The sequence below is a fragment of the Chinchilla lanigera genome, unplaced genomic scaffold (assembly GCF_000276665.1).
Source record: "Chinchilla lanigera isolate Chin_1 unplaced genomic scaffold, ChiLan1.0 scaffold00004, whole genome shotgun sequence".
Lineage (NCBI taxonomy): Eukaryota > Metazoa > Chordata > Mammalia > Rodentia > Chinchillidae > Chinchilla > Chinchilla lanigera.
Genome location: NW_004955405.1, coordinates 34,424,220 through 34,450,092, shown reverse-complemented (window position 1 = coordinate 34,450,092; position 25,873 = coordinate 34,424,220). Strand labels below are relative to the sequence as shown.

Genomic DNA, 25,873 nt, shown 5'->3' with positions numbered 1-25,873 from the left:
CCCCAGCCCTGCAAGCTACTGCCACCTAGGTGCACCTTAACTGTGTCTTCAAAAGACCATTCCACCTTTCTATCAATCCAGCCGCTTCTGGGTGGTAAGGAACATGATAAGAATAGTGAATACCATGAGCATGAGCCCATTGCTTTACTTCTTTGGCTACAAAATGTGTTTCTTGGTCAGAGGCAATGCTATGCGGAATTCCATGACGGTGGATAAGGCATTCTGTAAGTCCACAGATGGTAGTTTTGGCAGAAGCAGTACGTGCAGCAAAGGCACATCCATACCCAGGATATGTGTCTATGCCAGTGAGGACAAAACACAGTCCCTTCCATGATGGAAGTGGTCCAATATAATCAACCTGCCACCAGGTCACAGGTTGATCACCACAGGGAATGGTGCCAAACTGGGGACTCGGTGTCGGCCTCTGCTGCTGGCATGTCGGGCATTCAGCAGTGGCTGTAGCCAGATCAGCCTTGGTGAATGGGAGTCCATATTGCTGAGCCCATGCATAACCTCCATCCCTGCCACCATGGCCGCTCTGTTCCTGAGTCCATCGGGCAATGACAGGGGTAGCTGAAGGAGGTTGGCCACTGTCCACAGACCAGGTCATCTTATCTACTCGATTATTAAAGTCTCCTTCTGCCGATGTCACCTTTTGGTGAGCATTTACGTGGGAAACAAATACTTTTACATCCTCTGCCCACATGGAGAGGTCAACCCACATACCTCTTCTCCAAATATCTTTGTCATCAATTTTCCAGTGATGTTCTTTCCATGTTCCTGACCATCCAGCCAGACCATTAGCTACGGATCATGAATCAGTACATAGTCACACATCTGGCCATTTCTCCTACCAGGCAAAATGTACTACCAAGTGCACTGCCTGAAGTTCTGCCCACTGTGATGATTTCCCTTCACCATGGTCCTTCAAGGATATCCCAGAAAGGGGCTGCAATGCTGCAGCTGTCCACTTGTGGATGGTGCCTGTATAGCGTGCAGAGCCATCCGTAAACCAGGCCCTAGTCTTTTCGTCCTCTGACAGCTGATCATGTGGCACACCCCACAAGGCCATAGGTGCATGCTGGGAAACAGAAGGCAGTACAGTAGGTGTAGGAGCCATAGACATCTAGGCAACTTCCTCATGCAATTTACTGGTGCCCTCTGGACCTGCCCTGGCTCGATCACGAATATACCACTTCCATTTAATGATAGACTGTTGCTGTGCACGTCCAACCTTATGACTTGGTGGATCAGATAATACCCAGGCCATGATAGGCAACTCAGGTCTCATGGTGACCTAGTGTCCCATGGTCAAGCATTCAGTTTCCACTAGGGCCCAGTAACAGGCCAGGAGCTGTTTTTCAAAGGGAGAGTAATTGTCTGCAGATGACGTCAGAGCCTTGCTCCAAAACCCTAAAGGCCTCTGCTGCAGTTCACCTATGGGGGCCTGCCAGAGACTCCAAACGCATCTCTTCCTGCCACTGCCACTTCAAGTACCATTGGATCATCTGGATCATATGGCCCCAGGGGCAGAGCAGCCTGCACGGCAGCCTGGACCTGCTGCAGAGCCTGTTCTTGGTCTGGGCCCCACTCAAAACTAGCAGCTTTCTGGGTCACTCGGTAAATGGGCCAGAGTAAGACACCTAAGTGAGGAATGTGTTGCCTCCAAAACCCAAAAAGCCCCACTAGGCACTGTGCCTCTTTTTTGGTTGTAGGGGAAGCCAGATACAACAACTTATCTTTTGCCTTAGAAGGGATATCTCTACATGCTCCACACCACTGGACTCCTAGAAACTTCACCAAAGTAGAAGGACCTTGAATTTTTGCTGAATTTATTTCCCTTCCCCTGGCTCTCAAATGCTGTACTAACAAATCTAGAGTAGCTGTGACTTCCTGCTCACGAGGCCCAATCAGCATAACATCATCAATGTAATGGACCAATGTGATATCTCGTGGGAGAGAAAAACGATCAAGATCCCTACAAACTAAGTTGTGATACAGGGCTGGCGAGTTAATATACCCCTGAGGTAAGACAGTGAAGGTATATTGCTAGCCTTGCCAACTGAAGGCAAATTGTTTCTGATGGTCCTTATGGATAGGTATGGAGAAGGCATTTGCTAAGTCAATAGCTGCATACCAAGTACCAGGAGATGTGTTAATTAGCTCAAGCAAGGAAACCACATCTGGTACTGCAGCTGCAATGGGAGTCACCACTTGATTCAGTTTACGGTATTCTACCGTTATTCTCCAAGACCATCCGTCTTTTGTACAGGCCAAATGGGAGAATTAAAAGGAGATGTGGTGGGGACCACCACCCCTGCATCCTTCAACTCCTTGATGGTGGCACTAATCTCTGGAATCCCTCCAGGAATGCGATACTGCTTTTGGTTTACTATTTTACCAGGCAAAGGTAGCTCTAAAGGCTTCCATTTGGCCTTCCCAACCATAATAGCCCTCACACTGCAGGTCAGAGAACCAATATGAGGATTCTGCCAAGTACTAAGCAAGTCTATACCAATTATGCATTCTGGAACAGGGGAAATAACTACTGGATGGATTCGAGGACCTATCGGACTCACTGTGCGTCAGACCTTTGCTAAAACTCCATTAATCACCTGACCTCCATAGGCCCCCACTCGTACTGGAGGGCCACAGTGACATTTTGGATCCCCTGGAATCAGTGTTAGTTCAGAGCCAGTGTCCAGGAGTCCTCGAAATGTCTGAGCATTGCCCTTTCCCCAGTGTACAGTCACTCGGGCAAAAGGCCTCAGGTCCCTCTGGAGAAGAGTGGGAGAAAGACTGACTGTACAAATTTTCAACATATCAGGATTCTTCCCCAAGGGGACCTGGTCACCCCTTCATTCAAGGTCACCCCTTCATTCCTCTGGGTCTGTAAACTGGCTCAAATCTGGGAACTGGTTGAGGGGCTGTGATTCCCTGTTACCATGATCTGAAGTAGGCTTCCGTTCATTTGCCCTTAAATTTTTTTGAATATACAAATCTAGTAAAAATTTTGTAGGCTTCCTATCTATTTCACTTTTGGGAACATCGTGGCTAATCAGCCAACGCCATAGTTCTGCACGTGTCAGATTATTCTGGTCAGTGCTCTGCATCTGCTGTCTATTATGGTAAGTATGGGACCCTGCCTTTGGCAACTGAGTGCTGCCACCTGACCTGTGCCACTCTGGGATCCAATCAAGCCCATTGCCCTTAAGTATCCTAATTGAGTAACCGTGGCACCCACTGTAAGGTCTGGCATACAGAGAAGAGCAATGACAGGGCTCTTCAGGGATGCTGGTGCTCCCCTTACAAATCTGTTTCTCAAAGTGTTAGTGAAGGGTATATTTTCTGGATCATCCCAATATGGAGGATTAGGTTTAACTTGACAGATCCATTCCAGCATTCCCATTTCTCTAAGCCTCTGAATCCCTTCATCAATAGTGAACTATGGAACATCAGGCATCTCTAACTCATTCACAGTGGGCCATCTCTTGATCCACACTTCTGCTAACCAGCCAAATAAACTATTAACACCTTTCTTTACTCCATGAGCTGCAACATTAAATTCAGAATCTCTGCTTAATGGGCCCATATCAACAAATTCAGCCTGATCCAGGTGTATATTTTTTCCACCATTATCCCACACTCGTAAAATCCATTCCCACACTTGCTCATTGGGCCTTTGCTTGTAAGAGTTAGAAAACTCAAGGAGTTCTTTGGGAGAATAGTGGACCTCCTCTTGGGTTACAGTATGTACCTCACCCTTAGGAGCCTTCTGTGACTTGAGCCTGGTTATAGGCCTAGAGGCAAAAATAGGTGGTGAGGGTGGGTCCTGAGGAGTGTCAGCATCATTTTGTGTCATCAGCACAGGATTAGTCTCCCCAGGCATACTAGGAGATGCCAACAGCTCAGGGGGTGGAGGCGGCAATGCCTCTGCCAGAGCAGGTGGGGAGATCTCTTCCTCTGGCAAAATAATCTCATCAGCATCTAGGAACTCAACATCCTCAGCTTCCTCAGGATCCTCCCACACATCTCCATCCCAGTTTATGGGATCCCATTCCTTTCCAATCAGTGCCCTCACTTTTGCTTCTGATACCCTTCAAGGCTGAGCATTAAACTTATGTTGCAGTTCAGCCAATCGAATTATGATGGACTGTGTCTGAGTTTCTTCAATCTGAGCTTTTTGATTAAAAGAAAGGAGATTTTCTTTCAGGACACACTTAGAAACTTTTAAATTTCTTACCTGCGTCTGGAGAAGGGAATTTGTATCTTTGAGCTTCTTATTTTCCTTTCTCAATTTGTCCTCACAGCCAGAAGACTTTAAACTTTCTTCGGATGTTTTGAGCTCATTGTTTACTTCAGTAGTTTGTCCAGGGATGCTAAAAACAACCAGCCAGCATCATTATATTTCCTACTCTGCCAAAGGAATTCAAAATTTCCATGCACAGAGTTGCTAAATTCCTGACATCTCACAAGTGGTGAATTAGGATAGTCAAATGGATCTACATGGCGTATTAGGTCAAACAGTTCACACCAAGGATTATCCGTATGCCCCACAGAAGTGGAAGGAGAGACCATGGTGTCTTTAGGCCTCATCAGATTGCAGAGCCAACTCCAGGAACCCCTAAAGCCATTAAAGAACGACATCCTTACAATTCTGTTTCTCTAGAGCCACTCCTGGTATCAAAATCTGTATTGGTTACTTTTCTCTCATTGCTGAAACTAAATACCGAACACCCAAAATTAAGGAAGGAGAGGTTTATTTAGCTTACAGTTTGTGGAGGTTTCAGTCCATACTTGTCTGTCTCCGAGGCAGAAGGTAGCAAAGCAACAAGAGCAAAGGGGGGAATGGCAGCTGAACAGCAAACAGCCAGAGCAAAAGGGAGGAATCACAGCCAGCAGCCTCTTTCCCACCCTTACATTGTAAGCAGGCTACCCCCACCTAAGGGGCATGTAGCTCTCACATAATCTCCATGCCCTCTTCTTCCACAGGCTCAGGATGTATACAAAGTAAGCACCCTGGCTTCCTGTTGAGTCACATAGCCAAACCTCTCGACTCCCCAAGTTGACACAATATATCAACCATAACAAAGACACTAGTCTAACTACATAACCATAGGAATCCTCCAAAATGGAGAACCTGTCCCAGCCATAGTCAGCGGGAAATATGTGACTGTAGAAAGGTCAGAGACATGTGACATGAGGACATGTCCCACAATGGCTGGCTGGAGAATGGAGGAAGAAGGCTACAGTCCAAGGAATTCAGTGACCTCCAGAAGCTGGGACTGGCCCTTAGCTACAGCCAACAAAAAATGCTCAGCTCAGTCCTACAACTACAAATAAGTGAATTCTAAAAGAGCAGGAAACATTATTCTTTGGGGATTTCAGGAATGAATTCAGTTGTCAATACATTTATTTTAGCCCAGAGAGGTTCACTACTAGACTCAGACCCCATAAATTGTAAGTTAATGCTTTGTGTTGTAAGTCACAAAAGTTGTGGTATTTTGTTACAGCAGCAATAGAAATCTAGTGTCCTCTCCTCCAGATTTTCTCCCTGGACCTGCTTCTTAGCAAAAGTGGGATTAAGAGGGGTTGCAAGATGGTGTCCTTCCTCTAGCAGGGGCTCTTGGCCTCCATTCCCCACTACTGCTTCTCTTATAACTGCTCCCACAAGTTTTGAGACAGGGACAGAAAACTTCTCTATACTTTGTTGTCCTTACTCTTTCTTATGTGTGGATTATAGGCAGGAAGTGAAATTTTTGTGTGTCCCAGAACTTATTTAAGTATCTTTCTCCTTTAGTCACAATAAATAAAGAAAAGACAATACAGAGGGAGGAAAGGCCCCATGTAACATTGTTGGGATCTTTCACAGATCTTTTTCCCTGGTTCTGCATTTGAGTGCAAGTACGCATTAACCATTTCTCTGCATTCCCATCACTCACTGGCTACTGGAGTTCCCTTTGGTTGGACCAGGTCTACTTGATAAAAATCTTGTGTCTGATTGCCCTCTGTATTGAACACACCTCTCACATTGGACTCTGCACTTCTGGTCCTATTTCATGTTTGGAATTAATTTCTGCGTAATTTCAAGTCAATTCCTTCCTACTCTCATGCTGTTTCATGCACATTGCTAGCAGTTTACCATGTCTCACCCGTGGGCCTCCCAGAACACAGAACTTCAGGTCTGGAAGGGTAGAAGGGATCCTCAATGTCAGTTGTTTCACTGCCTTCCTCTTCCCATTTCTTAGTCTTAAGCCGTCTCTCTTCCCTCCTCACTGGTCATCCAGCACATTCATGTGTAAGATCCACAGTCGGTTTACTCTGCTGGTAGTTTATTCCATTATGGAAGTTTTTTTTTTTTTTCTGAATTCCTCATGGCGACACCAGCCCAAGGCAGAGCCCAACGACTCACAGGAACTCTGTGAATGAATGAATGAATATTATCGAGCCCCAAATTGGTTTCCATAAAGTAGTCTTTGGGATAATTCATAGTGTTTATCTTAGTTACTTTTCTCTCATTGCTGAGACAAAATACCCGACACCGGAAATGAAGGAAGGAAAGGTTTATTTAGCTGTGGAGATTTCAGTCCATACTTGGCTGGCTCGAAGTCAGGGTAGTGTGACAGAGGGCAACAGTTCACGGCTGGGGAAGACAGCAAAAGCAACAAGAGCAAAAAGGGAGGAGCGGGAGAGAAGACTCTTTCTGTCTCTTATATTGTATGCAGGCTCCCCACCCTGGGATGGGTGTAGCACTCATACTCATAATCCTGGCACTAGACAATGAATCAGTCACAAACTCTAGATTCAGTTGCCTCAGAAAAGCACCCACCCCATCACTGCATGAGGCTTTGGGGGGACATCCAGACACAAACCATAACAGTGATTTAAGTCCCCTCTATAGTTGGCCTTTAAGTATATACTTGATTCTTTTCTTCTTATTTGATATATTTTTCAAAGCCCAAAGGATATTCCTACATATCAGCTACAACTCGTTCTCTTTCAGTTATATAATAGCCTGTCTAAGGAATGTTCAGTTTCCTGGAATGCATTCAGTGTGAGGGTCAGCCAGAAGTGATTGTGTAACTATTGCAAAAGTTGGCAGTTTGCATCATTCCAAAAGTCTTATCTCAGCAGTCCAGACGCGGGACTCTGCCAGTGGTCATAGCTCCCAGTTTCTCATTGTATGAGATCTGCAGCGAGCTGTAATGAGCACTGGATGCTCAGGTAGAAGGCATCCTGGTGTATTTTAAGGATAGAGGGATAGCCAAAGGAACTTTTTATGATGTCTTGAAATTACACCCAAAGCCTCAGAGCTGTCAAAAAAAGGTGATAAGTATCCCCAGGTTTCTCAATGAGGTACTAGCACTAGAAATTGTGAAAACTGGTGCAAGTGATTATCAACCCCTATTACATACTTCCAGACCATGCAGGATACGAGGGACTAAAGAGCACCTCTAGGGTGGTAGACAGTGTTGTGACCTTTTCCTTTGTCTTCCTATAGGTTAGCCTTCAAGAGACACTGTGGTGTTCTAGGAGTGAAGGACAGTGGGGTGGGAGAGTTCGTGGAATGGACATGTGTCTTCTAGAGCTTACGGCCCAGAAGCTGAGGCTTGCTTCCTGCTTGGTGGGTTTGGAATGCGGGAAGCTGGTGGGAATTCTAGACGAGGGGGGAGCTACGTAGAGGGAACTGTATGCAGTGCTAGCATTTGTAATGGTGAGATGTGTTTTCCAGGAACTACAGTGGAAAATTGGTTTTGAAGTAAGGGGACTGTCGATGGGGTGAAGGGATCCGCAATAAGCTGTTATAGGCTGTACTTCCCAGCAGGGGCCGAGGAGTTCACAAGACACACCTGGGAGAAGTGGATGAGAATATATGGGCTCTAAAGGGGGCTTTTCAGCCGGTTGGCCCCACCATGAGCCTTTGAAAGCCCCATAAACCCATCCCCCTGGAAAGAACCCGCCTGTGACTTTCTTTTACACTAAGGCCATTGTCTGCCTCATTGCAGTAGCACATGCCACAAAATATGCACTTGTTCCTTTTCCTTAAATCTTCTTTCCCCCTCCCTGGACTCTGAGGAAGCCTGAGGCAGTAGCCCGAGGCGGAGGAAAGAGAAGGTGGTGGAGAGGGAGCAGAGTATCTCTTTTCCACACTATAGGTCACCACACCGCCCTTCAGGCTGGGGCGATGGGTATAGAGCCAGTGGGGACTCCGGACTGAGGTGTGATTGAGGTTTTCTGTAGGATATCCGAATAGATTTTAAGTCATGAAAGTAATTTCAGAATCTGTGAGATATACTCCAGGTGTTGCTCACAGTGGACAGGGGTGCTCTGACAGGGCAGGTTCAGGAGTGATTAGAGAAACTCAAGTTGTTTTCTGTTTATACACCACTGAGGTTAGCCCATTTAGTAAGCTTATTGTGTAAATGATAATTGCAAATAAATTCCAGGGAATTTGGGCTGAGGGATTAGGGAGGTAACAGAGCATTCTCTACAAATTTGATATTATAGAACCTTAATTTTTTTTTTTGTATTACTGTTTAATTTTTTTTGTTTTTTGTTTTTTGGCTTTTCTCCGGTACCGGGAACCGAACTCACGACCTTGAGCTTGCCAGGCAGGCGCTTTTGCCGCTGAGCTAAATCCCCAGCCCCTACTGTTTAATGTTTTTTAAAATTTATTTTGAAATAATTTAACAACTATAAAAAGTTGCAAAAATAATAGAGTTCCTATATAACCTTCTTCTGATTGTTGAAATTAGGAAATTTACATTGATACAATATGAAGTAACTGATGAACCTTATTTGAGTTTTGATTTTCAACAGTCTTCGCATGAATGTTCTTTTGCTGGCCAGAATCCAATCCACTGTCCCACCTCACATTTAGTTATTATTTCTCCATAATCTCTTTGTTAGTCATTACATTTTAAGATTGGAAAGAACATTAAAGATCTATTAGATGAATCATCCTGTGGATTCTGAATACCCCCTACAAAACTTAATTTTTTTTTTTTTTTTAACATGAAGATGCCTCCAGTGACTGCCTGTTTTGAGTGGTAACCAGTCTTATTAGAAAGTTCACAGCTATGATTTGCTGTTTTTCAGCTTCTATCTATTGATTCTGGCCTGTCTGAGTCACTTTCCCATGGCTGAGACAAAATATCCAACAGCACAGCTTAGAGGAAGAGAGGTTTATTTTGGTTCATAGTTTCAGCCCGTGGTCAGCTGCCTCCCAAGCAGAAATATCACAGTGGGAGGGCTTGGGTGGAGGACAGCTGCTCAACGCATAGCAGCCAGGAAACAAAGAGATAGGGGAGGAGCTGGGGACAGGAATCCATACTTCTATGCCATGTCCCCAGTGAGCCACCCCAACCTTTTTTTTTTTTTTTTTTTTTTTTTTTTTCCGGTTTTTTTTTGTTTCAAACTCACTACCTTGCACGCATTTTAGCCTGTTGTTTGGTTTTTTTTCTCCGGTACCGGGAACTGAACTCACGACCTTGCGCTTACCAGGCAGGCGCTTTTGCAGCTGAGCTAAATCCCCAGCCCCAACCCCAACCTTCTTTACCGCACATCTGGCTACTGAACTCATCCGCAGGTGAATCGCTGATGAGTACGGCGCCCCCAAGACCCTATCACTTCCCCAACACATGAGAAGTTTGGGATGTATTTTATTGTTTTTTTTTCTTTTTGGTCTTTTTGAGACAGGGTCTCGCTATGCAGTTCAGACTGGCCTTGAGCTCACTCTGTAGCCCAGGCTGGCCTCAAACTTGCAACGATCCTCCTGTCTCAGCCTCCAGAGTGCTGGGATTACAGGCGTGCGCCACCACGCCCGGCTTGGGATGCATTTTAGATATAAATCATAGCATAGTCCTTACCTTATCTTTGCTATTTAGAACAAGTCCAATTTCCTTTGTACATAATAACTTCCAAATGCTTGAAGACTATTACATTTCTACTTCTTCTCTAGGAACTGCTCCCCATTCCTGCCTCTAAATCCTTTCTTTTTAGGTGAGCATCTTCAGTTCCTCCCATAACATTATTTTAAGTTATTTTACTAAACCCAGACTAGCTCCAAACTACTTTAGGTCATTTTTCCCTGAACTAACTCTCTATTGCACTCCAAATTAGCTCCAATTCTTTCTTTCTTTCCTTCTTTTTTGTCTATCTCTCTCTCTATCTGTCTATCATCCATCCATAATTTTTCTATTATCTATCTTTTTATCTATCATCTATCTTTTTATGTATCTATCTTTTTATCTATCTATCTATCTATCTATCTATCTCATTCTATCTTCTATCTCATGATTGTAGATGTGGGTGTGTATACCTATTTTTATATATGTTGTCTGCACAGAGAAAATCAGTTATCATTCTCTATATTCCATAGCATATTTCTGTGCTAACATTAAGGCTTGGTTTATTTGTATAAAGATATGTGGAAGCTAGCTTTGGTATTCTAATTAAATAGCCATTTTCAGTCAAATTTAGCGAGTCATCTAGGCTCCTATGTGAGTTGCTAAGAGAAGTCTGGCATCTTTATTAGATAAAATTTACAGGGTTGGTAGTGAGCAACAGCAGCTCTGCCTCTCCAAAATTCAAAACCTAGCCCCTGGAAAATAACAACCTGGGGAAGAAAAGAAGGAGGGAGGTGGATCCCCAGGAACCCTAGAAGGATTGGCAGGGAAAATTGGAGCCTACAGAGAAATCCGAAGAGACAGAACACAATGTGGGAAAGGGAAGGGACAGTCTGTAATTTCTCCTTGGCTCCTGGCTCCTGGCTCATGAGAAAGGAAGGCTGAAACTACAGAGACAAAGTAAAAGTGGGGGACTCCAGAGAGCTTCAGGGAGAAATGTAGCCATGAAATGAACCAGAGGATGCTGTGTGCTGCTACAGCTGGTGAGGGACTCCAGTCCAAGTGCCCACCATATCCCCAGGGTATGGTTAGATGTCACTCCAGAGAGCGGTTGACTGAACTTGGGACTCTGAGCAGCCACAGCTTGGCTTCATTGCAGGGCTCCTAGTGTTACGTTTCCACAGTGACTGGGGGAGAGACAGCCGTGGGAGACAGTCATGGCCAGGATGCTGCAGTCATGCAGCAAGAGAGCCCCGGAGGAATTTAAACTAAAGGATTTAGACCACACTCCCATAGCCAGAGGCCAGGCTCACCTGGATTGCTGTGAATGTGAAAGGTGCAGAATTGGTGCTCTCACCCTAATTCTAATGCCTGTTGGTGATCGCACCCAGCACAAATCCAGGGTCTGATGGCTTTCTTTAAGATGTGTCCAGCAAGAGCATAGACACATCTTAAATTTGGGGCACTGTCCCCAAACTGTAGATTCTGGAAGACATTTCTTTATTTTTTTTTCTTTTCCTTTTTTTGTTTTGGTGTGTTGTTTTTAGTGTTTTCTTTTTGGCTTTGTTTTTGTTTTCCTTCTACTCAACTTTTTTTCTTTATTCTTCACTAATTTATTGGAGCTTAGGAAATTTTCTTTTGTCAGTTTTCCTTGCTTCTTAATTCTTTTTCTTAATTCTTTTTTTCTTCTTCTCCCTTTTAATTTTTCTCCTCAATTTTTTCTTATTTTTACCTCTATATAATTTCTTTCTTCTCTTCATGTTTTAAATCTTCTATTTCTGGTCAGTTTCTTCTCTTACCTTTGCCTAATTCTATAAACATCCTTCTACTCCCCAATATGATCTTCTGTATCACTTCTCTTTTTTTTTCTGATATTATAGAATTTTGGGTCTCAAAATTTTTTTCTTGCATATGCCAATTGCCCAACCCTATATCTGTACTAGTATGACTATAATGCTTTGTCAATCTTTTAATAATTAGCTCTGTAAAATTTTTGAATTTTTTTCTATCATTAGTGGAAATACAACTAATATATTTAATACATATTAGCTGTAAGTCAATACTTGAGTTACACTAGTGTTTAAGCCATAATTGGGGATTTCTTTTCTAGAATTAAGGGTGATATGTAATTGGTTCTAATGGTTAATATCTAATTTGTTTTGGATGATTTTACTGAGGCTGATTTGCATGATATTAACAGAATCACATAATCATTGCTACATCACTGTAAGCCAAAACTCAGAATACCCTTGTGACATTAAAAATACTCAAGTACATTCCCAGAGAACTAGGTTGCTGGATCCTTCTTTTCCAATGTGGTCAGATCTTGTGGCTATGGCAGAGGATTATAGTTAGCCAGGCCCAAAATACATCACTGAAAAGTAACTAAAGAGATCTCTATACTAACAACAAAGTCTTTAGCCTATAAACATTTGCAAACATCAGAAACAAATAAACAAACAAACAGAATAGAAACAAGAGAGGACAAGCAAGAAAATGCCTTCTAAAGTTTCCCATTCTTCTGAAGCCAGTTCATGGGGCACCGAGGGGACAGAGTAGCATAAACCAACACCAAGTTAGTCAAAAGAATAACATAGGACATGAGAAAACAGCTCAAAGAGGTCCTCAGTGGAATTAGAGAGGATATAACTAAACAGATAATGGAAATAATAACCAAAAAGATTCAGGAGATTTCAGAAAATGTTAAAAAAAATTAGATGAGCTAAACAAAATAATATAAAACCTGAATGACCAGTTTACCAAAGAGTTAGAGTTCATAAAAAGGCTTTGATCAGAAATCCAGGAGATAAAAAATGATATTGAAAGTATGAGAACTGATGAATGTAAATACACAATTTTAGAACTAGAAGACAATGACTTCAAAGGCCAACTACTCAAAGTCACCTTAAAAACAACAAGAGAACATGACAGATGGATCCAATAACTGCTAGATGATGCAAAGAAGAGTAATTTAAGAATAACTGGAGCGCTGGGAATATAGCTCAGTAGCATAAGCCCCTGCCTGGCAAGATCAAGGTTGTGAGTTCGATCCCCAGTATTGCAAAACAAAAACAAATAAAACAAACAAACAAACAAAAAAACAAAAAATCCCACAAGACTCCTACATACCAAAATATAATGGCATCACTACTAAAAAAAAAAAAGAATAACTGGAATATGTGAAAAATCAGAAGATGGCACAAATGACAAAAAAATCCTCTTCACAGAAAAAATTCTCAAATTTTCACAGAAAATTTCTCAAATACTGTATAGGGACAGAAATAAACATATGGATAATTAAAGTACGTACAGCCCAAAGTAGTCATGACCAAAAAAGAACTTCTTTATACCACATATACTCAAAGTACCAGAACTCCATAACAAATTCTTTTTTTTTTTTTTTTTTTTTTGTTTTTCTCCGGTACCGGGAACCGAACTCACAACCTTGCGCTTGCCAGGCTGGCGCTTTGCCGCTGAGCTAAATCCCCAGCCCCAACAGGGACAAATTCTTAAAAGCTGCTGGAAAAAGGCAAAGAATCACATATAAAAGTAAACACATTAGAATTAAAGCAGACTCCTCTAGCAAGCTTTGAAGGCTGAGAGGGCTTGGAGTGAAATGTTTCAAGCCCTGAAAGATCACAACTTCCAACTCTGACTTATGTGCCCTGCAAAATTTCACTTTAAAAAATTGACAGAGAAATAAGCTATTTCCATGTCAAGAAGCTTCTCTAGAAATTTATGAGCACCAAACTAGTGTTACAAAAAGTTCTTAAGGATATTCTAGGAAGAGACAATAAAGCCAACAATACCAATAAGTTTAAAAAAAAAGAAAAAAGAATACAGCTGGTGGGATGAGCAGCTAAGCAAAAGAAAAAAAGATAAGGAAATCAGTAACAGGAAAATAATGCAATGACTGGAAAAAGTCAGTGTCTTTTAGTAATAATTCTCAATGTGAATGGTCTAACTTCCTGAATCAAAATACAGAGATTGGCAGAATGGATCCAGAAAGAAAACCCAATAATGTGCAGTACAGAAGAAGCACATTTAATTAAAAAAAAGAAACTCACAGGTTTAAAATCAAAAGGTGAAAAACAATATTCCATGCAACAGGGATCCAGAAAAAAGCAGAGTTCCTATTCTAATTTCAGAAAAAGTGGATTTCAAGACCAGACTGTTCAGATGAGACAAACAAGGTTGCTACATATTGGTTAAGGGAACAATTCAACAGGAAGACACAATAATTGTAAACATATGCACACCAAATGCTGGCATACCCAACTTCATAAAACAAACACTAGTGGACATACAAATCAGACAAACACCACACAATTGTAATGAGGAACCTCAATACCCCACCGCCACAAATAGGCAGGTCTACTAGACAAGAAAAATCAACAAAGAAATATCAGAAGTGAACCAAACATTTGAACAAATGGATTTAACAGATATCTACAGTGTTTCATCCAACAACAGACTACACATTCTTCTCTGTAACGCATGGGGCTTTCTCCAAAATAGACCACATGCTTGCCCACAAAGCATGCTTAAATAAATGCAAAAGAATCAAAATTATCCCTTATATAATCTACATATTAACAGATCATAGTGCAATGAAACTAGAAATTAATGGCAAAAGACACCACAGAAACTATGCAAACACATGGAAATTAAATAATACTCTCCTGAATAATCAGTAGTCATAGATGAAATTAAAGAAGAAATTAGACAATTCCTACAATCAAACAATAATGCTAATATGACATACTGAAACCTATGGGTCATAATAAAAACAGTCCTAAAAGGGAAGTTGTTATGGTTGTTACATTGTGTCAACTTGGGAAGTCTAGAGGTTTGGCTAAGTGACTCAGCAGGAAGCCGGGGTGCTTACTTTGTATACATCCTGAGCCCGTGGAAGAGGAGGGCATGGAGACTATGTGAGAGCTACATGCCCCTTAGGTGGGGGTAGCCTGTTTACAAAGTAAGGCAGGGAAAGAAGCTGCTTGCCGCCATTCCTCCCTTTTGCTCTGGCTGTTTGCTGTTTGGCTGCCATTCCCCCCTTTGCTCTTCTTGCTTTGTTATCTTCTGCCTCGGAGTCAGCCAAGTATGGACTGAAACCTCCACAAACTGTAAGCTAAATAAACCTTTCCTTCCTTCATTTTGGGTGTTGGGTATTTTGTCTCAGCAATGAGACAGAAGTAACTAAGACAGAAGTTTATAGTGAATTCCCACTTTAGAAAAAGAGGGAGCTCAAATAAATAACCTAATGATGAACTTCAAGATCTTAGAAAAACAAGAACAAGCCAAACCCAAAGTCATTATGAGAAAGGAAATTGCAAAGATCAGAGCAGAAATTAATGCAATTGAGACTAAAAAAACAATACAAAGACTCAATGAATTGAACAGTTAGTTCTTTGAAAGATTAAACAAAATAGATAAATCCTTAGCCAGTCTTACCAAAATAAGGAAACAAAAGACCCATGCAATTAGAAATGAAACAAAAGGCCATGAAATTAGAAATGAAAAAATGTGAGATCACAATGGATTCTGCTGAAATCCAGATTATCAATAGCTACTTTGAGAACCTGTACTCTATTAAATGGAAAATTCAGAAGAAATGGATAAATTCTTTAGACACATGTAAACTGCCAAAGCTGAACCAAGAGCAAATAAAAATTCTGAATAATTCAATATTAGTCACTAAATTTGAAGTAATAAAAAACTACCAACTAAAAAAAGCCTAGGTCCTGATGGATTCACTGCCAAATTCTACAAGAACTTTAGAGAAGACCTAATGCCAATGTTCCTCAAACTCTTTGATGAAATCAAAAGGGAAGCAGCATGGCCAAAATCATTCTTGGAAACAAGCATTACCCTGATTCCAAAACTAGAAAAGAACCCCACCAAAAAAGAACACTATATACCAATCACTTTAATGAACACTGAGGCAAAAATCCTCAATAAAATACTGGCAAACAGAATGCAGCAAGTCATCAAAAAGATCATATATCATGACCAAGCAGGATTCATTCCAGGGGTGCAGGGATGGTTCAACAAATGCAAATCATTAAATGTAATGTATCACATAAACAGAAATAAGTATAAAAATCATATGATCACCTCAATAGACACAGAAAAAGCATTTGACAAAATCCAACATCAGTTCAAAATAAAAACCCTGAAGAACACAGGAATAGAAGGTCTTTATCTCAATCTGATAAAAGCTATCTATGATAAACCACTGGCTGATATCATACTCAATGGAAAGAAGTTGAAAGTTTTCCCTTTAAAATCAAGAACAAGGAAAGGATGTCTGCTATCATCATTCCTGTTCAATGTAGTTCTCAGAACACTGGCTAGAGAATTTAGACAACAGAGAGAAATATAAGAGATATGGATAGAAAAGGAAAAATTAAGTTATCATTATTTGCAAATGGTGTGATCTTCTACATAGACCACCAAAACACCACCAAAAGACTCCCAGAATTAATAGACAAATTCAGCAGTGTAGCAGGATACAAAATCAATGCTCAAAAATCAATAGTATTCCTGGGCACCAATAATAAACTCACACAGAGAGAAATTTTCACAATAACATCAAGAAAAATGAAATACTTGAGGAATTAACTAAGGAAGTGACAGAGGTCTACAGTGAAAACTATAGCACTATGAAAAAGGAGATCAAAGAAGATATCAGGAAATGGAAGATATCCCCTGTTCTTAGATAGGCAGAACCAATATAATAAAAATGGCCATACTTCCAAAACTGTTGTAAAGATTTAATGCAATCCCAATAAAAATACTAATAGCATTTCTTACTGAACTAGAGAAAGTGATCCTAAAATTCATATGGAACCAGAAGAGACCTGGAATAGCACAGACAATTGTGGGGAACAAGGGGAAAGCAGAAGGCAATCACAATCCTGAACTTTAAGTTATACTACAAAGCTATAGTGATAAAAAGAGCATAGTATTGGCAAAAAACCAAACCAAATCAAAACAGACTTGTGGATTAGTGCAACACAGTGGAGGATGCAGAAACAACTCCAGGCACACTCAGCTACTTTATCTTTGAAAAAGGGGCCAAACACTGTTTTGTTTACTTTTCTCTTGTTGCTGAGAGAAAATACCTGATGCCCACAATTAAGGAAGGAAAGGTTTATTTAGCTCACAGTCTATGGAGGTTTCAGTACATACTCGGCTGGCTCCAAGTCAGGGTGGCACATAGCAGAGGGCAACAGTTCACCACAGTGGAACAGCAAAGCAGCAAGAGCAAAAGGAGCAATGGCAGCTGGAGGAGCAAGCGTCTTTCCCTCCCTTACACTGTATGTAAACTACCTGCCCCAGGGTAAGTGTAGCACTCACATCCATAATTCCAACATTGGACCATGAATCAGTCATAACTCTAGAAGCCTGCCCCATGACTTTATAAGGCTGTGGGGGGACATGTAGACACAAACCATAACAAACACGTTCACTGGAAGAAAGACAGCCTCTTTAACAGATGGTGCTGAGTAAGTGAAATAAATCTGAAACACACATTCAAATATTGCATGGTGTCTCTGGCATGAGAAATCAAAAGTGTAAATAAGGACCAAAATGTATAGCAGAAATTGTGAAGAAAATGTTCAAATAGGAAGGGGATTTAGGAATAAGGAGGGGGAAAAGAAGGAAGGGAAAAGGAAAAAATGGAAATAAAGCTTTTGTAAATAAAGAGGGGAAGACGGGTTGAAGTCAGGGAAGGGGAAGAAAAAAAAAAAGAATCAAGATATATCATGTACAGGCACAAATTCCATATGATGAATGTTATCAGTATGTTTATCTAAAATGTACTAATAAAATTAATCAGGTAATTTAAAAAATGGTACCAGGAAATCTGCCTTTCCACATGCCGAAGATTTAACCTAGACCCATATGTCTCACTATGCACTAAGCTAAAATAAAAATGGATCAAACATCTATTTTTTTTTTTTTTTGGTTTTTCTCCGGTACCGGGAACCGAACTCACGACCTTGCACTTGCCAGGCAGGCGCTTTTGCCACTGAGCTAAATCCCCAGCCCCTCAAACATCTAAATATTAGAACAGAAATAATCCGCTGGAAGATAACGTAGATGTAGACAAAGACTTTCTGAACAGAACCCGAGTTGCACAAGAAATAACACCAAGAATCAACAAATGGGATGATATCAAATTAAAAACCTTCTGTACAGCAAAGGAAACAAAACAACAGAGTGAAGAGACAACCTACAGAATGGGGAAAAATTCTGCCAGCTATTCCTCAGAGGACTAATATCTAGAATATATAAAGAACTCAAAATATTTGACCTCCTCAAATTAAAGACCCAATCAAAAAATGAGCAACTAAAATACATAGACTTCTCAGATGAAGAAGTAGGAATGACCAGTAAATACATGGAAAAACATTCAACAACACTGGCCATTTTGAGAGATGCAAATTAAAACACACTGTGATTCTATCTCTTTCCAGAAACAATGGCTGTCATCAAGAAACCAACCAATGGCAAAGGTTGATGGGACTTGGGGTGGGGAGAAGAAACCCTTTCTTATTGTTGATGGGACTGTAAACTGATAACAAATACTACAGAAGTCAGTGTGGAGATTCCTCCAGAAACTAAAACTAGAGGTTCCATTGACTCAGCCATTCCCCTTCTAGCTATCTTCCTAGAAGAGTTAAAGACATCAGGCCAGAGTGATATATGCATATGTGTTTATAATAGCACAATTCGTCATAGCTGAATCCTGGAAACAGCACATATGTCATCAACAGATGAATGGATAAAGAAAGTGTGGTATTAGTAGACCAGAGAGCATACTCTTCTACAAAGGATAAATTTGATTCATTTATAGGAAAATGGATGTACTTTGAGACAGAATATTTTTCTGTAGGGTTTTCATCATGAACTGGTGTTGGACTTTGTTAAATGCTTTTTTGTGCATCTATTGAGATGATCATGTGGATTTTGTTCTTGGCTGTGTTGATATGGTGTGTTACACTTATTGATTTGCATATGTTGAATCAGCCCTGTATCCTTGGGTTGAATCCTGCTTAGTCATGGTGTATAATCTTCCTGATGATTTGGTGCATTCTGTTTGTCAGTATCTTACTGAAGATTTTTGCATCTGTGTTCATTAAGAAAACTGGCCTGTAGTTCTCATTTTGTTTGGATCCTTCTCTGGTTTTGGTATTTGCTTCCAGGAATGACTTTGGGAGTATGGCTTCCCTTTCAGTTTCATTGAAGAGTTTGAGGAGTAATGGCTTAGATCTCTAAATTTCTTGTAGAATTCAGCAGTGAATTTGTCAGGACCTGGGCTTTTCTTTGTTGGTAGTTTTTAATTACATCTTCAATTTCATTAGCTGATATTGGGTTATTCAGACTTTTTATACTTTTTTGATTCAGCTCTGATAATTCATATGAATCTAGGAATCTGTGTATTTCTTCTGTGTTTTCATCTTATTAGAATGCAAGTTCTTGAATTAGATATTGATCATCTGGATTTCTTTAGGATCTGTAGTGATTTCACCCTTTTCATTTGTAATTGTATGGATCTGAGTCTCTTCTTTTTTTCATAAGGTTGCCTAAGGGTTTGTTAATTTTATTTAATCTTTTAAATAGCAAATTTTTTGATTTATTGATACTTTGTATTATTTTCTTAGTTTCATTTGCATTAATTTCTGCTCTGACCGTTATAATTTCCTCTCCCATATAAACTTTGGGCTTGACTTGCTCTTTTTTTTTTTTTTTGAAGCTTGAGGTTCAACATTAAGTTGTTTGAGCTTTCTCTCTTTTTCTGATATGAGAGGTCACTGCTATAAATTTCCTTCATTGGAATGCTTTCATTGCATCCCATTAAGTTCTGGTATGTTGTATTGACATTATTGTTTAATCATAGAAAATGTCTAATTTTTAAAAAATTTCATCTGTGAATCATTGGTTGTTCAGGAGGGTGTTATTTAATTTTCACATATTTATGAAATTTTTATGTTTTTCTTTTTGCCTTTGGTTTCCAATTTCACTGCACTGTGGTCTGATAATACACATGGGATGATTTCGATGTCTTTACATTTGCTTAAGCATGTTCTATGGGCTAGTATGTGGTCTATTTTGGAGAATGTCCTGTATGAAGCTGAGAAGAATGTGTATTCTGATGTTGTGGGGTGTTACACTCTGTAGACATCTACTAAGTCCATTTGTACAAAAGTGTGGTTCAGTTCTGATATTTCTTTGTGGATTTTTTTGTCTAGTTGATCTGTGTATTTGTGGCAGTGGGGTAGTACGGTTCTCATTTTATATTTTTTTGCCTGTTAGTCTGGCTGTTAACCTGTATATATGATGATTAACTTTATAAGGAATTATAAGATAAATAAATGAATCTGATAGTGGCAAAAAAGAGCGTGGAGGGGAAGGGAAAGGGTAGAAAGAATTGAGATTTAAATTACATATACTTATCAACTCTCTGCCATGCACTGCAAACCTAACTTCCCCAGTTGATGGTCAACCACATGAATTGCAAACACATAAGAATAAAATAAAAAATTATAAAATGAAACCAAACATGTACTAATACAAATTAAAAGTTAAAGCTGGGAGTGGTGGTGCACATCTGTAATCACAGCACTGGGGAGGCTGAGGCAGGAGGATCATGTGAGTTCAAGGCCAGCCTGAGCTACATAGTGAGTTTAAGCCCAGTCTGAATTGCATAGCAAGACCCTGTGTCAAGAAAAAAAAAATTAAAAATTAAAAAAATATTTCTGGCATAGGAAATTAGGCTGGGCCTGTATATTTTGATAAAAGACTCACTTGGCAAGATTCCAGCTGAAAATTATACCTGTCTAGAAGCATATGTTATGTGTTCTCTAAAAAATAAAGGCAATGCATTTTAAAAAATTAGAACAAATTGTCAATGTATGGGCAGAGTCCAGAAGAGCTTTCATTTATTTATTTATTTCCAGCAAAAGTGGAATGGATTGGGAAATACAAAGTGGCCTGAAAAACAGGAGGTGTCTTTTAAAAAGAGGTAGTTCTTAAAACGCTAAAAAACAAAGCAGCGTGAAAAAGACCAAGAGAGGGAAAGGAGGGGAAGAGAGGAGAGGGAAAGGGGAAGTAAAAAGAATTAAGATGTGTTAGGTATGTGCACCAAATCCCCACGATGAGTATAATCATTAGGTACTGCAACCACGTAACTAGTACGAAAATTAAAAACTGTCTTTCTAAAAATTAAAAAAAATTAATATATTCCTGGTACCCACTTTAAAATGCCAATAATGTTCTGCCTTCCCCTTCCTGTATGGGTGTTGCTTATTGGAGCAATCTTCTCACGCTTTCTGATTTCCAGAGGTGCGTGGGCGGAAGCAAGAGGGAGCGGAGACTTGCCTTGGAGATGAGCCGCTGTGCAAGCTGGAACATGTTGCGTCTGCTGGGAGTCTGTGAAGCGGCAATGGAGACAGTGGGGCCCCACGAGGCTGTCTGCTGCATCCTGGGGATGGGCCACAGAGATGTCCACAGCTGCTTCCACTCCCGCGGTGGATTTCAGGATGGACTTCTACAAACATGTGAGAAAGAAAAGCAGCCGTCAACGTCCCTGGCATTATGAGCAGCGAGGTCTTGCTGTCTTTTGTACAGTTTCACAGAGGGTCAACACCAGGTAAGGGTGCTCCATGACCAGGACAGTTCAAAACAAAACCCAGAGTACTCTGTAGCTGTGTTGGAACAAGACCACACATGGACACTGTGTGAACCCCAAAATAGCAAACGTCTTCCTCTGGTAGGTAAAGTGAGTGAAAACTGCTTCCCCCCATTACAGCTCCAGTCTGCTTTGTCATAAGAAGGGCTTATTAAGATACCCAGTTATAAAATTGTTCCTGCTTCCTGACACTGCCGAATCCAGGCAGAATGCTTGCTTCCTGGGTCCTGGCCCCAAAACACTCACTCAGAGTCCTAAAGTCCTTTGTAACATCCTCATGCTGAGACACCCCATTCTTTCTCACTGCAGTGAAAAAGTTCAGTGTCCAATGTGTCACGGGTGTTCTTTGACTGCAGGGCATTGACAGCGGACAGAAAAAGTGGGACTATACATGGTGATCAAAATATATGGTGAATGTTCAAATAGAAATGTTATTAGAATGAATGGCAAATTACAGTTAGTACCGTTCAAAATAATCCCCCCACCACCTTGCTTCATGGGTGGGAAAAGCCAGAGTCACATGGTGCCAGATGCAGTGGACAAGGTGAATGAGGACACACTGCAATCCTGTCTTCCCATTGGGTAACACTCAGCAGCAGCATTCACCACATTTTTTAATCTCAACTGCTAAAGACACTAATGAAAGAGGACTTCCAGAACTGCTTCAGAAAGCGGCAACAATGATGGGATGAGTGTGCTCAAAGTGTGAGAGAGTAATGGAAACATATCTTTTATTACAATAAAATTTAAAAATTTAAACACTCACTATAGTTATTGATTACACCTCATATGTATTTCACAAATGTCTGTAAGGAGTCATCTTTTCTCCTTTGAAGATTAGCAAATAATGAAATGAAGCAAAACAAAACATGGAGTCTAGAAGAAAAATTACTGTTGAAAAAAGAAAAAGGAACACTGTGCCTTAGACTTGGTTACAGATCCTAACTAAATATTTTTATAACTTCCATTTTTGTGCCACTTATTACAGACTTCTAGGGAAACTAAAACCTAATGAGAGAATGAAAATCCTAATTGGAAGTACTGAGGAGCTAAACTGATTTTGCAGAGAACAGAAGCTGTATTGAGAGAAAACTGTTGAGATTTTTCTGAGTCATAACATTAGGTGATATACATGTCATAAACATTAGGTGATTTTTTTTTTTTTTATACCAGGAATTGAACTCATGACCTTGCACTTGCCAGGCAGGTGTTGCCGCTGAGCTATATCCCCAGCCCAACATTAGGTGATTCTATGGAAGAATCATTTGTTTATAAGAAAGAAACAAGCATTCCTGTAATCAAAACTGTGCTGGTTGATGTAGGTCTGCTTGTTTAATATGCATTCCGGCCCTCCAGAAGTTGCAGAGGTTGGAAAGTCAAAATTTCTTCTTCCCAGTATTGCTTAAAGCTACATACATGATTTAGGTTCTGCAAAGAAGACGCAGTAAAACAGGACTGGATTTAGAGCTGAGTCATGTGGGAGAGAGGTCATGGGGCACCCAGTTTGCTGGCACTGAAAGTGGCAGGGGCAGCTCTAGGGGCGGCTTTCTAATCCCCAGTGTGCCTCCTGATGGGGGCAGAGGCAGATGGTGTGGCAACGGCTCTTGTCTCTGCAGCTAGCATCTTGTGTGTGCATGTGGCTGGAGCAGAGGCTTCGCTGGCATCCTGTGGGAGGTGCTCGTGGGAGCTCAGTCTAGGCAGTGCTGTCCTATAGAAATTGAACATGACACATGTATGTAATGAAAAAAAAATTCTAGTAGGTTCAGTTAAAGAAGTACAAGAAATGGGCAACCTTAATTCTGATAATTCATTTTACTCAGTATATCAAAAACATTACAGTGTCCACAGGCAGGCAGAACAAAACATTATTGAAATAGACAGTATCACATTTTTATTCGGTTTGTTTCACACTGTGCTAGAACGTATCTCACTTGAGTCTAGGCACATCTCAAGAATTCAGTAGTCATGTGTGCCTCCCTTATTGAACTGTGCAGGTCTAGGATCTTTTTTGTTGTTGTTGTTGTTTGGATAATTTTATAAACAGTTTAATACCCTGTAATAAATCTCTCTCTCTACTTACATCAGTCAGCTTTCCTTTTGCTGGACACAACACCCAGTGCCCACAATTTAAAAGACGAGAGGTTTAACTTGGTTCATGGTTCCAGAGGATTCAGTCCCATGGTTAGCTGGCTCCAAGGCAGAATCGACAGGGTAAACGGGCATGGGGCGGCGGGAGGGGCAGGGGAATAGAGATGCTTAGTTCACCATGGAGGGAAACAGCGCAGGTTAACAGCCCCAGAGAGGAAATCGTGAGGGATTGGATATCCCACCCCAGATCACATCTGTAGGACCACAGAGACACACTCAGTGTGCTTTGCTAATCTCATGGGTGTTTCTTAAATCAGTCAAGTTGACACAATTAAGACGAGCCATCGCGCTGCTTCAACTTGTGCCTTGCATTATCTTCAGCTGAACACTGGCTGACACGGGAGTGTCAACAGAAATGTTTGCGACAAATCACATTTAGCAGCGTTTCTTTGAGCAAGGAATGATTCACGAATCTGGCAGCGCCGAGAATCAGAAGTTTAGAGAACTCTGCCCAGCCTGTGACAAGCCAGCATTTGTAGACTACGGGAGCCGAATAGAAACAGCACCAGACTGGCAGTGGGCGTGGTGTGATTTGTTGACTTCTGGAGATTGGTTGAAACCTGGATGCTGTGGTTGGCTGTTATTCTCATAGTTAGTCTGATTTGTTTACATACTAAATTGAGGTGCAGTTCCAACTTTAGGAACTCAAAGTACAGAGACAGCCTTAGGTTGATGACTTCCTGCTTAGCAATAATTAGATAAGAATTAACGCGCTAACCACCAGCAAACTTAGCAATGAGAAAGCCATACCTAGACACATTTGGATGAACTTTTCGAGTTGCACAAAGGATCTCCTGTAGAGTTGGACCGTTTTGCACTTCTCCCCATCTGAAAATGAATAGCATACAGCCCTGACTCAGCTCCTTCCCCGCAAAGACAAGAGGCAAAAGGAAATGGAATGATAATGATAGATTTGAGGCATAAAAGGTGTGACTTGAGAACTTTCTGCTGAGTGCAGTTTTGTGGATTCAGTTATGGAAGACTTAGGTATGCAAAGGCTCAGGAAATGGGCCATGCGCAGAACTTTCTTCTGAAAGTTATTTGGTAATGTTTTGTTTTTTATGTCAACAGCTTCTTCTTTTACTTCTACTTCTTTTTGTCTCATAATTCCTTATTCTTTTTCCTGGCTAGTTTTCTCTTATTTATGAATTAAGGTAATTTTGTTAAAATATTTAAAGTTTGTGCTTTAGATTTTCTTTTTATAGTAACTTCATCTACTGATTTCTGTATTGTTAGTTATTTTCTTAACATTAGTTCTCTTCTAAATAAAACTGAAACGTACAATACAATAAGTATGGTGAAAGGGACAGAAACTGCTTAATAGGAAAGAACAACTGGGATGAGGGAAAGAAGAAAAGAAAGAAAGAAGGAAGGGAAATACATACACACAAGATAGCTAAGATAATTGTACTATTAATTTCTATTGTTTTATTGAAAGGGACATTTAATCTTTAATTGTTTCATCAATCTTGCCTACCTATATGTGGTAATCTGAGCAACTACTTTGAAGACAGCAATAAGTAATACAACAACTATTGTTGATTTCCTATCATCTTGTTTTGAAATTCTGTATCATTTTTATAGTTTGTGTTGTTTTGTTTTTGTCTTTTTGTTCTTGTTCTTTTTGCTTTAAAATATTAAAAAAAATTATTTCTCTTCCTGTCTTCTAGGTTTTAGTCTGCAATTCCTATTAGAATGGAAGATTTTCCTTATTGTCTTTATTTACTTCCTTTGAACCCCTCACCCCCAATCTAGCAGTTTTGAGGTTGTTTCAACCTGGTCCATAGGGTCCTGAGGTCTTTGTTTTGGAGAGGGGTCGTAATATATAACACGACATCCAGCCTTTCAGCAATTTCCTGGGTACATAAAACGTTATTGATCGTAGGTCATACACTGGCTGTGTAGTGTTCCTGTCCCACACTGGTACCAAGGATATCACAGACGCAGTCTCTGAGGCTGTGGACAGCTTGTCTGAACTCAAGCAGAGACGCTTGTCCTCCCGAGCCCAGAACCTCCGAGAATCATGGCCTCAGGCAGCAATCCACAGTAGTTGCTTTTGGTCTCCGTTCTTGAGCTGGGGAGCTTGGTGTCGGTCTCTGATCTCACCCTACAAGCCTGGCCTCCTGTGGGATATTGCTGTCCCCGTCACTAGGGGGATGGTAGAGTTGGTGCGGCT

At 40.7% G+C, this 25,873-nt stretch overlaps 1 protein-coding gene across 1 annotated transcript; it reads right to left on the bottom strand.

Moving 5' to 3' along the window:
- Positions 1-5: 5 nt before the first annotated feature.
- LOC106149720 lies at positions 6-11,669 on the bottom strand (the record flags this gene model as incomplete). The annotated part of the gene is given in 7 exon segments (XM_013519506.1): positions 6-34; positions 37-1,467; positions 1,470-2,252; positions 2,255-2,856; positions 3,513-4,097; positions 7,962-8,235; positions 11,648-11,669. Coding segments are annotated over 7 exon segments (3,726 nt in total), but the record flags the coding sequence as incomplete, so codon positions are not given.
- Between the last annotated feature and the right edge of the window lie 14,204 nt (positions 11,670-25,873).